This window comes from Myotis davidii, unplaced genomic scaffold (assembly GCF_000327345.1).
Source record: "Myotis davidii unplaced genomic scaffold, ASM32734v1 scaffold790, whole genome shotgun sequence".
Classification (NCBI taxonomy): Eukaryota; Metazoa; Chordata; class Mammalia; order Chiroptera; family Vespertilionidae; genus Myotis; species Myotis davidii.
Window position 1 is genome coordinate 117039 of NW_006281912.1, and position 13450 is coordinate 130488.

Below are 13450 nucleotides of genomic sequence, written 5' to 3' on the forward strand. Positions count from 1 at the left end.
CCCCCACGCTCTAAGTTGGTTTGCTTTCTCGCCCATCACATTATACAAATGGCAAAAACATGTTCTCACCAGAGAGCTGCCACCCTCTTTTGTCCTCTTGTCTCTCACAAACAGAAGTGTCAGGAGCTTTCAATTTTGAGCTCCTTCAGGGACAGAATGGTGCCTTTTATTCCTCCCGAAAGCCTAATACAGCATCTGGCATGTGGTCAGTGCTCATCACGTGCTTTCTCGCCCATCACATTATACAAATGGCAAAAACATGTTCTCACCAGAGAGCTGCCACCCTCTTTTGTCCTCTTGTCTCTCACAAACAGAAGTGTCAGGAGCTTTCAATTTTGAGCTCCTTCAGGGACAGAATGGTGCCTTTTATTCCTCCCGAAAGCCTAATACAGCATCTGGCATGTGGTCAGTGCTCATCACGTGAACAGACCTCAGCAGAGGGTCCTGCAGGGCTCCATGGTGTTGATTAGAACTGGTTTGGAAGACGAGGAAGGAAAACCTTGTGGGGGTCTTGGAAAGAGGGAAATTTGGCAACTGTAGATGTATTAGATGTCTGTATAAGCTATTTGATACAATTTCATTTTGAAGAAAAATACAGTGCTGTTTGCTATGTTCTGTGGGCTTGTTGGAATATGCCATTATGCCTTTTGTGAAATTTGCAACGTAACATATTTTTATCTTCAGTCATTCACATTTATGTAGTAGAGTGTCCTAGAGAGGAACTTTACATTCCTGAGAATTGTCTTACCACATAGTAGAGTTGAGTGTGGCATAAAAGAGTAGGCTGATGGGGAAATGAATGTGCATGTTTATGATGGGAATGGCTGACATTTTACAATGAGCGAGGCGGGCCTAAAGGACAGTTACTGGGTAAGGACAGCATTTTGTGTCTCCACTACTCTTCTAAGACAGAGAAGACATGTGTTGTTTCAGAAAGTTCTTTTTAATAAGAATAACTTTGCTTCTTTAACAGTGTCTCAGTATTTTATCATATTTGGAAATGATCTGCATATTCAGTGAATTTAACTTCACTCATCATTAAACTTGGCAAAACTCTAAGGTTTCAAGTTACCAAAAGATTTTGGGAAACTAAGTAAACTTACCATAAAACGTAACTATTGCTGAGTTTACTAAGAAACTTTGTAGCCCATCTACATCTATTTGTTTGACTTGTTCTCAAAAATTATCTTTAGTTACTTATGAAATTTCATCACACTGAGTTATTTTCCTTGGTGACAAATTTTGTGACAGAGAACACATGGATTTATTGGACCAATAAGCCTAGGTAGAATAAAAGTATTATACTTAAAAATGATACTCTAAGGATATGACTATTCAACCAAACCAAACTCAAACCAGCTTTCATATAAAATATTTTCTCACTCTAGCCAGTGTGGCTCAGTTGGTTGGAGCATCGTCCATATACCAACCAGAAGGTTATGGGTTCGATTCTTGGCCAGGGTACATGCCTAGGTTTGGGTTCAATCCCTGGTCGGGGCTGTACTGGAAGCAACCAATTGATGTTTCTCTCTCACATCAATGTTTTCTCCCTCCCCTCTCTAAAATCAATAAGCCTATCCTTGGGTGAGTATTAAAAAATACATATGCATATTTTTTCTTGTATCACATGATTCTGAAATAGCATTTGGATTAGTTTTCTATTTTTGAGAATTTTTAATATGAGCATTTAATTTCTTTAAGCCAATTAACTTTTTATAAACCAATTCTAGTAATATTCTCTCAGAGGTAGACATACATACACTAATACTGGATGTTACCAGAGACCTGATAGTTTTTTTTTTTTAATTTTAGTCATAAATAAAAGTTTAGCCATGAGACAGGTAAAATAAGGCAAAAACCCCACTCATTTATAGCAGTTGTGAGACCAAAGAAGCAGTGAGTGTGGGCTGCCTGTCACTACTTGAGCCAGTTAAGTAGATACAGGGTTGAATCATATATGACCATTTATTCCAATACTGCCAACAGTATGGGAGAGCAGCAGGTCATACACAGAAACCTGCTCTGCACTCCACCATGAGTCAGCCACTTATGTGAGGTAGGAGGACAAAGTTTACTTGGGGAAGTAGGCAAAAGGAATAAGAATGGGTATAATGGTTACAGATTACAGGCAATGTGGGCTGGGGGGTTGCAAAGGGCAATGACAAGATTAATCTTTCCATGACCATAGGCAGTTCTCGGATGTGAATAGACTTCATTCCAAGGTTTCCAAGGTTAACTTCCTTGTCCTGGGGCATACTACTCTCAGTTAGGTTAGAATGTGCTTTCTCTCATCAGAACGGAATAATCCCGGTTAACAGAGCATGATTAATATTTCTTATAACTACAGCCAACAATCATGGTTAACAGATCATGATTCATATTTCTGCCCCAACAGTTGGAATAACTTTATTTGTTCAGATTTTTTCTTATTAATATTTGTGGAGAAGATGATTAAGATTTGTATTTGTTCTTGGCAGGGAGCCTTGGAGCCAGAGTAGCAGTTTGGGCTTTAAAAATCAAACACATAAATAACCATCATTTGTCTTTTTATTTTGATGGTAAAAATAGGTGGGCTCTGAACTACTTCTTGAGTTGCATTTCTGGTTTCACAAAGATTTGTAAGATATGGACAACTGCTCTCTATTCCCCCAAGAATTTGTTTGTAAGTCAAGTGACATCATAGGTTGACCTACTGGTCCAACTACGTCATTCCACATTTGCTGCTTTCCCTCTGGATGCATAATTTATTTTACCTTGGGGGAGGAGGCTTTCTAAAAATTTTATTATGTTCTGAATCTTTAGCTCCTAATTTTGCCAAGTTTCTGATTCAAAGTTATTAAGTCCTCTCAACTATGTTGTCAGGTTTCCGGTAGGAGAAACAGTGAGAAATTTTAAAGTGTCAGTTCAGATGATACAAGTTCCTTTAGTATCCTTAGGTCTGTTTTGTTTTTTAAAGCCATTTGTCTCAGAAACTTCTGCACATCAATCAAAGCGTGAGATTCCTTGTCTCTGGGAGGTTTGGAATCCTCCTCTGTAAGGGGGATGGGAAGTGCCTTGAGATCAACTTAAAGGTCTCCCATTAAGTTTTAAACTGTTTTGGCTTAGTTGGTCCATTTTATTTAAAAAGGCAAAAGAGGAAGGATCAAAAATGTTGTACATATTACTAGCTATAGTTCCCAAGGAAGGAACTTTTGGGGATCTTTTAGAGCAGTGGTTCTCAACCTTGGCTGCACATTAGAATCTCCTGGGAATCTTTTTAAAATACTGATTTCTGGGCCTCATCCTCCGGAAATTCTGTTTCTTTGTTATGGGGTGGGGCCACAACATTAGCAACAAAGAAACAGAATTTCTGGAGGATGAGGCCCAGAAATCAGGATTTTAAGAAGATTCCCAGGTGATTCTAATGTGCAGCCAAGGTTGAGAACCACTGTTTTAGAGGGTGAAGATCCATGTTCAAGATAAATTCCCCTAAAAGCTGTCAGGGGACCCCAAAAAGACAAAAGAAATGATAATAAAAGCCCCAGGTAGTTTTGACTGCAGGGATCAAAAAGCCTACTCTTAGATGAGAGGAAAATTCTTGTTTTTGTGTTTTACATGGACATTAACAGCTTTAGCTAAGCCTTGGGTCTGTTGGAGCCAGACTAATACCTAAGGGGGATGTGCCTCTGGGGTGGGGATTGTGTGCCATTTTACAGCATTCCTGGATGCAGGGAAATTTTTTCTGATGTTGGTGAGTGACCTGAAGTCAACCTAGGTCCTAACCAGTTCTGTGGCCAGACTTCAAAGACTTGATACTAAAAAAAGTAAAAGCTCCCATTAATAATTTTTATCTTGATCACATATTGAAATGATAATTTTATATTGGTTTAAAATGTTATTAAAATTAATTACACCTGTTTGTTTTTACTGTCCTTTTTTAAAAAAAGTTTATAATTGGTTTTAGAGAGAGAGAGGAAGGAAAAGGGAGAGAAACAACGATGTCAGGGAAAACATTGATCAGGTACCTGCCACAAGCGCCTCTACTGGGGGTAGAACTCACAACCTGGGTATGTGCCCTGACCAGAAATCGAACCAGGGACAACTGAGCCATACCAGCTAGGGCTCTTTTTTCTGTGTTTTTTTTTTTTTTTTATGAGAAGACTTAAAATTACATATGTGGCTTGCATTGTATTGCTATTGGATGGTGTTGTACTAAGAAAGTCAGAGTCTAAAAACATTAAATCTAAAAAGTGTTGACAAGTTTGGGAGTGGTGCACAGGGTGAAGTCCTAAACAGCTAAAGGTGGTGTCTGTTAGGTCAAGGCCAGAATGGTGAGGGATTACGAATTTACTCGATCATCTGCACACCAGGTGGTTGAGCCTGGATGGCTCCAGCCCCCAGTGATGGGAGTGTGCGGCTTTTAAAGGACTTTTGGTGGGCTTTTTCTGGGCGGAGACTTCTTTATGCATATCCAGAGGGAGATAATGGAATGTAGCCACAGCAAATAAAATGTGGTCTCACCAAAGGGAAGGGAATGTCCATAGTGAAATGACCTGAAAAGTTCCTGGGGGAGGGGTATCAATTCAATTACTTGATCAGAGGTGTTCTAAAGAAGTAGGAAGGTCCAGGCTCTTTCCTGTTCCTATCCTGAGAAATTAGGCCTAAACCATCAGTCAGACATCCCTCTCAAAATCTAGGACCGCTGCTTCCTAACCTGCCTGCTGTCCTGATCCCCCTAACTGCTCTCCCCTTCCTGCCTGATCATCCCTAACCACCTCTCCTTGGGCCACCCACCATGTCTTTGTCCCAAAGGTAGTCTGGAAGATGTTCGGTCTAATTAGCATATTACCCTTTTATTAGTATAGATGCTGTGTGATCAGATGGCATCATGCTCCACGTAGCAAATAGAATTTACCCAAATCTCTGCCTATTTCAAAGGTCTGTAAATCCATTTTTACTGTGAGGGTCCTGAAGCTAGCCTAGTTAAAACTAGGTGATGGGAGAAGGGTCACACTCCATTCATAGCTCTAGGTCTGCTATTGAGGTTTTTCTAAATCCAGCTCGAAAAAAGGGGACATCTTGTTATGATACCAGTCCCTTGGGGATTTGAGAGTAGACCCTGGGAGCAGCAGTAATATGAATAAAAAGAACACAACTGTGGTATCCTATTAGAGTTTAGGCCACATAACCATTTCTCAATGATAATTCTTCTCCAAATAAGTACCTGATAGACCAGCGGTTCTCAACCTGTGGGTCATGACCCCTTTGGGGATTGAACGACCCTTTCACAGGGGTCGCCTAAGACCATTGGAAAACACATATATAATTACATATTGTTTTTGTGATTAATCACTATGCTTTAATTATGTTCAGTTTGTAACAATGAAAATACATCTTGCATATCAGATATTTACATTACAATTCATAACAGTAGTAAAATTACAGTTATGAAGTAGCAACGAAAACAATGTTATGGTTGGGGGTCGCCACAACATGAGGAACTGTATTAAAGGGTTGCGGCATTAGGAAGGTTGAGAACCACTGTGATAAACCATATTTTTTTCAGACATGCAGCACATTTATTGAGCATTAAAACTGTCGGAAAAAAAAAAGAAATTAAAAAAATAATACTCTGTCAGGAACTAGTCCAGGCCCTAGAGATGCTTCAACAAATAAAATAGGACCAGTGGAGCAGGCATCCTAAAGATACTCTAATGCTAAGTTGTGAATTACATGGGCTTCTGCCAAGTGCCCTTTACTTATGATATGTTAAGTTAACCTTTGACTTGTAAGATATTTTATCTCCTCAAAGGGCTTGAGAATTTGCCTTCTTGCTTTCATTATGTTTATCACTTCCTCCCAAAAAGGAGGTGTATGTGGGAGTGGAGCAGCAATTTGCCGTGTATTTTCTCTTATTTATTTCTGTTTCTGAGTTTTCATTGAGCAGGTAATCTCCCACAGGAAACCTAGGCATGGAAAACACTTCTTCCCTAATTGGATAGGACTTCACTGCTGCAATTACAGTGATTTGGGAAGTTAACTTTAATGAAACTACAAATCTTTACTCTAAAAGACTAAGTACTTTGGTACTCAAGTATAGGTACTCCCAGGTGAAAACAATATACAGTTGACTCCTGAACAACACGGATTTATTTTAAAGTGGCAGAAGTTCAGTTAACCCGCGCTGTTCAAACCTGCGTTGTTCAATGGTCAACGCTGTGGTTGAGAATCCAACTATGTGGGCGTAGTTATACGTGGATTTCCCACTGCACGGGGAGGAGGGGCATTACTCATGGGTCAACAGCAGATGAAAAAAGTTTGCTAAGTTTTTTTTAAGTGTTTCAGTAGTATTAAATTTGTGGAAGATTGTAAAGCCCTTTGTCAGTTTTCATTCCTTGGGTTTTACTGTTTTATATCAAGGGTCAGCAATTCATGACAAGTATGTCACAGAGAGCTCTCAGCTGGTTGCCAGGATACACTTCTCCTATTTGTCTATTATAAGAGCTAGATGCATTTGCTGCACTTCCCTTCAAAGGAATTCCCACAGTATGCTTCCCTGCTTAGGCATCTGTGACTCTTTCTGTCTCCACATCCCAGATGGATGCTAAATGGACCATTTACGCCATCACTATCAGCGTTTTGCCAGCTCTTTTATTCTTGGTTTTCTTATTCTCAAGAAAAATCTATGCTATTAATTGGTCGGCTCCTACATCTGGAGCCATTTTTGTTTTTAAAAAATAATTGCCTCTTTAGCTTTTTATTTATATAAATAGTTTTTTTATTTATATAAAGGGAAGTTATTTCTGAAGCTACCTTATAACTTTTATGTTTCTATTTGAAGAGAAAGTAGGACATCTTATGGCATTTCATCTGATTGGGCTTTTTCTATCCATAAATAAGAACGTCAGTTATTGAATAACTTGAAACACCTTTGCTCTTTGCCTGCATTTTGAACACAATATTGCAATATATTTTTCAGGTTTTCAATTCAAAAACAGCCGAACTACTTAGTCATCATCAAGTGGAAATAAAACAAGAGTTTCCAAGAGAAGGGTATGTTTCCTAATTTAATATGTAAACATATATCACATTTCTTGGGCCATCTCACCCCACCTGCCCAGGGGCTTTTTAAAGTAAACTTGACCAAACACCTTCCTAAGAAGACTTGAGAGATGAGGTAGATATTAGTCAGGAAAATGAACAAAAACGTGGTAGCTCAGCAAAATATCTGGGTACTTGATGGCTTAGGGATTCAGTGACAGAAGTGGATGATAAAGTAATAAAGCAATGATGTATTAAATATCAGAAATCCTACATTAACTTTGAAGTCATTTAATTCTGGGTCTGCATCATTGCCCAACCGCTGTTTGCTCATTAGAGTGTGTGTTTTTTTTTAAATAAAGATATATTTTTCTAAAAAGCACTCACATATCTAATACTAAAATTGTCCTTTTTTACAGTAATGTTCATATGTAGTAATTGTGATTAAATAGAATGTTGAGTATATTAAACAGCCATTTTCAACCAGCGTGCTGCAAGAATTTTTAAAACATGAAATACCTGACTAGTCAATAGCACTGACCTCTTTTCCCTTAGATTGTCAAATTAAAAAATGACAATAGCCAACACAATAAATGAATCAAAATCATACCTAATTTTTTTGTCAGATTGGCAAAAAATATTTATTGGCGTGCTGCAGAATTTTAGTAATTAGTTTATGTGTGCCATGAGATGAAAAAGGTTGAAAATTGCTGGTTTAAAATTTTATCATATGTATGATACAGCCACTTTGAAAAACTGTGTGGCAGTTTCTTATAAAATAAACCATACTTCTGTAGCATTGCAACCTTAGGAGGATTTAATCCAAAAGCAATGAAAGCATATGTCTAAAGAAAGACTTATAGATGAATGCTTATATCAGCTTTATTCATAATAACCCAAATTGGAAGCAACCCAAATGTCTGTCATCAGTAGAACTGGTAACAATGAAATACTGTTCAGCACTTTTTAAGCAGTGATCTGATACATGCTACAGCATAGATAAATCTGTTGATATCATGGAAAGTGGAAAAGGCTGTACATGAAAGAATGCATGCAGCATGGCTATATCTAAAATTCAAGAGGCTAAACTAATTTAGAATGACAAATCTAAAAATTTGTTGCCCATGGAGTATGTGATTGACATAAGAGAATCCATGAAAGAATTTCTAGAATGATAGAAACTTTCCATATTTTGACTGGGGTGTTGGTTAGATGAATTGTATACATTTGTTAAAACTCAACCAATTGTGCACTTTAGATCTGTTCATTTCACGACAGTTTCCTTCAATTTAAGAAAGAGAAAAGATTGGTGTCCTACCAAATTTTATCATTTCTTTCTATGAATTCTTTCTGTTTTAAAGAATTCCTTTGTTTCGTAATAAAAGCTATTGATATGTTAGCTGCATTAGAGTGACTCTCCACAGGCCTGATCCCAGTACAATTTGGAGAGAGGATACATGTGTCCTGGAGGGACGAAAATTAGAAATATGTTGAGAGATTGGGTTTCTGGAAAAAGAGTTTAGAGACAGAACTCAAAGCTCAGGGAAGCTAGGCCAGCCTGAGGAAGGCAGGGAAGAAAGGCATTTGGAACTCTCTTGCTACTTGCAGATCCTAGGGTAGTATTCTTGTAACTTGTATCATTTCTGCTTTTGGGGTTTCCTCAATCACCATTGTTTCTCCCAGGTTTCTCTGCCTCATCATTTATTATGAGCCTTTCGGCCTTCCGAGGCCCTGGTTCCTTACCAAAATTGCACTGGGATTGGGTCTGAAAATTGGGTCTGACCAATTGCTTGTCTACTTGACATAGTTATTAGAACACATTTCCAATTTTCCCTAAATACTAACAAAGCATTTTGAGGGGAAAAATGGCAAAATAGATTAGTATACTTATTTGACTTTTCAGAATTCCTTTTAATAGGTAGGTAGATATCAGTCTACTTAGAAATAACTAAGAAAAGAAAGAAATAGTGACTAATGAAACATGCAGATAGCTTTATAAATTTATCAAATCCACAGGATATAAAGAATTGGGGAACTAATTTCTGACTGGATTTGAAAAAATAATTTTAAAATAGGTAGAATATTTGTTATTTTGTGACCTGTTATTACTTGCTTCCTTTCAAATGATTACTATATGAAGAATAATCAAAATGCAAATGAATATATGCAATAGAAAGCAAGTCAGCAATTGGCAGGGTAGGAAGGAGGTATTTCAAAGGGGCATGAGGCAACTTTCGAGCATGATGAATATGTTAATTATTGGATGTGGTGGTGGTTGTGATGGTTTCATGGGCATTTGCATATGCCCATGGTACATATGAAATGTCCACAGCTTACTGTATCAGTTATAGCTCAATAAACTTTTTACATTAAAAAAAGGTAAGGGAAATAAAATAAGCTTTTCTTTAAATGCTTTGCTTTGCTCATTTGATTTTAATTTATGCAACAGCCACACTGTCTTAAGTGAACATTTCTAGAGATATAAATGTATTGCTTTCTTGTGGACTAACCAAATGTATTCTTTTGTTCAAAGATGGGTGGAACAAGACCCTAAGGAAATTCTGATGTCTGTCTATGAGTGTATAGAGAAAACATGTGAGAAACTTGAACAACTCAATATTGACATTTCCAACATAAAAGGTATTTTTAATAGAATATTTTTCTCCGTGGTATGATTATCTCAATAAAATCTATTAATTAATTCATTTCATTTATTCGGTGCATAATTGAGTACCTATCCAGCGCCAAGCAGGTCCCTGTTCTCATGAAGCTTTTATTTGTGGGGGAGGGGGGAGGTTTTGACATCAACAATAAGAGCAAATACAAGCTAATTTCAATATTGATAAGTTCCATGCAGAAAATGAAACTGTTCTATGGTAGGGTGTGCCTAGAGAGGCTTTCTTTAGATTGGATGGCCAGAGAAGGCCTCTTTGAGATGACACTGTTACCGAGGTCTCAAAGGCCAAAAGGGGCCAGCCATGCAACTATTTGGGGGAAGAGTAGTTGAGGAAAAGGAAGCAGCACATGCAAAGGTCCTGAGGTAGGTATAAGCTTGTGGCACATTCCTGGATCAAAAAGAAAGCCAGCATGTCAAAAGTGGAGTAAAAGATGGGTGAGGGGTGAGGGTAGGTATATAGGTACGAGGTTTCAATAGCAGTTGAAACCGGGGAAGTAGCTAGGGCTTTAGGAATTTGGATGTTATTTTTTCCTCACTGAGGCTATTTTTTCCATTGATTTTTAGAGAAAGTGGAAGGGAGGGTAAGAGACAGAGAGTGAAACATTGATGTGAGAGAGACACATCAATTAGTTGCCTCCTGCATATGCCCTGATGGAGAGGCCAGGACCTAGCCTGCAACCAAGGAAGGTGCCCTTGACTTGAATCAAACCTGAGACCCTTCAGTCTATAGGCCGACACTCTATCCACTGAACCAAACCGGCTAGGACTTGGATGTTATTCTTAGGATCACAGAGAAGGTTTCAAGGGATGACAGGATCTGACTTGTGGTTTAAAGACAACTTCCTGACTGCTATGTGAAGCCGTGTGGAGAGTGGATAGTAGAGGCCTAAGTTGGATACAGGGAGACCACAGTAGAGCTTGCTGTGGAAGTTTTGAGAGAAAGGATGATGTCAGTGAGGGTGGGGAGAACGGGCCAGAACTTCTTTTTTTTTGGGGGGGGCAGAACTTCTTGATGAATTGGCTGTCAGAGTAGTAAAGAGAGGATGGGGAAGATGAGTCACAGATAATGCTTGGGTTTTTGCTAGAGCTTTTAGATAGATAGGGATGCCATTTCCTGAGGAGAAAGACTAGAATGAGGAGCAATAGGAGGGAGGGGAAGTTGTTTGAAATAAAAACACTTTGGTTGTAAAATCTCCCTAAAAATAATGGTTTGAGAGTATTAGACTATTACAGATCTCTTTAATTCCTAGTAGTTTTAATAGAAAAACTACCTGTTTGGCTTTGCATCATTTATACAGTGAGAACAAAAATAACCCAGTCATCCGAAATTGAGAAAGTAGTGTAAAGGGTAGAGCATAATGTGGTAATTGACATATCTTTGTAGTTTAAACTTTTCAAGTTCATCATCCAAGAGCTATTTTTTTCTTCATCAACTCAAGGTGGATGAAACCATCAATTGGTGATGGCAGTGTCTTGAGATTCACATTATCATTCTTGGCACTGAGATTTACCAGCATTCCTGAGATGAAACTTTGATTTTTTTCAGACTTTCCCCTATTGGTATATTTTAAAAACTCAATAAAAATGACAAACATAATCAAACCATTTGTTCAGCAAACCTATGGAGTGCCTACTGTGTGCTGGGTGTGCTAGAGAAACAATGGAACACAAATAGTGTTGTGCAGCTAACGGTCAAGTGGAGGAAACATGTGAATCCAATAACCAATAATTATGAATTAATGGAAAGTTGTAACAATAAGATAGTTATGTCTGTTATTGTAGACTTTTAAAGAGAAACAAACACTTGTGTAGATTTGCTATTTCGTTAAAATATATTTTAATGATTTCAGAGAGGAAGGGAGAGGGACAGAGAAATGGAAACATCAATGAAGAGAGAGAATCATTGATCTGCTCCCTCCTGCACGCCTCACACTGGGAAGGAGCACACAACCCGGGCATATGCCCTAACTGGGACCTCCTGGTTCACAGGTCGATGCTCAACCACTGAGCCATGCTGGCCAGGTGACATTTTTTTAATATCTTACCCTCATTTTATCCCTCTAAGTGGCAGTGTTTCAGACTTTTTGGAGTTGCATTCATTAAGTTTCAGATGAGTTGTGCATCGAAGTGATTGATGGTCATTTCCTTGAATTGTTCTCACAGCTTTCATAGTCTAAACAGGGCGAACATATAAGAGGCATTCAGCAGCACACTCTGATGTCAAAACATTCAAAATCACCTAGGTGGCCATGCATTAGATGTAGATTCCAGGGCGATTGGCCATGGTTTTGACATCATTGTACCTCCTTTAAAGGTAAGGTAGGCAACTTATTGGCCCCCTGTTTTTTGTTTTTATTATTATTTATTTTGTTGATCCTCACTTGAGGATATTTTCCCATTAAATTTTAGAGAGAGAAAGGGAGGAAGACAGATAGAAAAACATCGAAGTGAGAGAAATACATTGATTGGTTGCTTCCTACATGCACCCTGACCAGGGCCAGTGATCGAGCCTGCACCCTAGATACATGCCCTTGACTGGAATCATACCTGCGACCCTTCAGTCTGCAGGCCAACACTCTATCCACTGAGCCAAACCAGCTAGGTCTTCCTGGCCTTCTGTACTCACTCAGGTACCATTCCCTTTTCTCTTGTTTGTGGTGTATGTGAAGATGACATACAACTCCAATCCAAGTGACTTGTCTTTCACTTGCAGTAACTGATCTGGAAGAACACTGAACATGCTTCTATCTGCTCTACACTCCTGTCTGGCCAATGAGAAACCCATAGCTGAGCCAAAGTGACCCAGCACTTCCTTCTCAGCACTATCAGCCTATGGCCAAGGAAGAGAATGTCCACAAGCCCCTCCATACCAAGCCAGTTGTGCTCCATGCCCCACCTCCCACCCCTGCCAGATAATTTATTAATTGGCTCTGCCAAGGACCAAGCTTTTGCTTGCCTATATAGAACAATATATCACAGAATGCTAATGCTATAAAGGATCTTCGGTTACTAAGACCTAGCTGCAAATGAGGAAAAGGGACTTATTGCAGGTCATGTGGCTGTGCAGTGGTTAGATGACATTAAATCACAGCTCCCCTGTCTCATGGTCCCGTGCTCTCTTTCCTGAGCCACACTGATAACCTCAAAAACTTTGTTTTATTTTTTTAATATATTTTTATTTCAGAGTACAGAGAGGAAGGGAGAAAGAGAGAAACATCAATGATGAAAATCATTGATCAGCTGCCTTCTGCATGCCCCCTACTGGGGATTGAGCCCACAACCTGGGCATGTGCCCTGATCAGGAATCGAGCCGTGACCGCCTGGTTCACAGGTCACCTCTCAACCACTGAGCCACGCTGGCTGGGTATGAGAAGCTACTTCACTGGACTTTGTAAGAAAAACAATTTCACTTAGCACAAAGGAATTAAGATAGAGGGAAAAGGAGTGGTCAGGGAGGAACCTGTGACCAACGAATCAAATGGAAATAGCTCCAGATTACATTCTGAATCCTAGTTAGATGAGCCAATAAAGGTAATATGAGGGACACAAGAATAGTGACTTATGGATTGTGGCTAAGGGAGCAGCCAGCCTGTAGTGGGGAGCAGTGGGAGATTTTAGTAGAGCATGAATTCATTCCTAGCCACCATTGTAAAGTTGTCACATTCACAGTAGTACGCTTTAGCAACCTGTGACCGAGGTCCCACTGAGGTCTCTAGCCTCTGTTGTGCCCATAGTACAATCAGGGAATTCATT

General features: G+C 39.0%; 1 protein-coding gene across 8 annotated transcripts in view; it reads left to right on the forward strand.

Moving 5' to 3' along the window:
- Window positions 1-13450, forward strand: part of GK (glycerol kinase) — a 71487-nt gene that overhangs the window by 4359 nt on the left and 53678 nt on the right. For all 8 annotated transcript variants that reach the window (XM_015560629.1, XM_015560781.1, XM_006752617.2 and 5 more), the window contains exons 2-3: window positions 6959-7032; window positions 9554-9660. In XM_015560629.1, the coding sequence (XP_015416115.1) occupies window positions 6959-7032; window positions 9554-9660 (181 nt within the window). The remainder of the gene's footprint in view (window positions 1-6958; window positions 7033-9553; window positions 9661-13450) is intronic.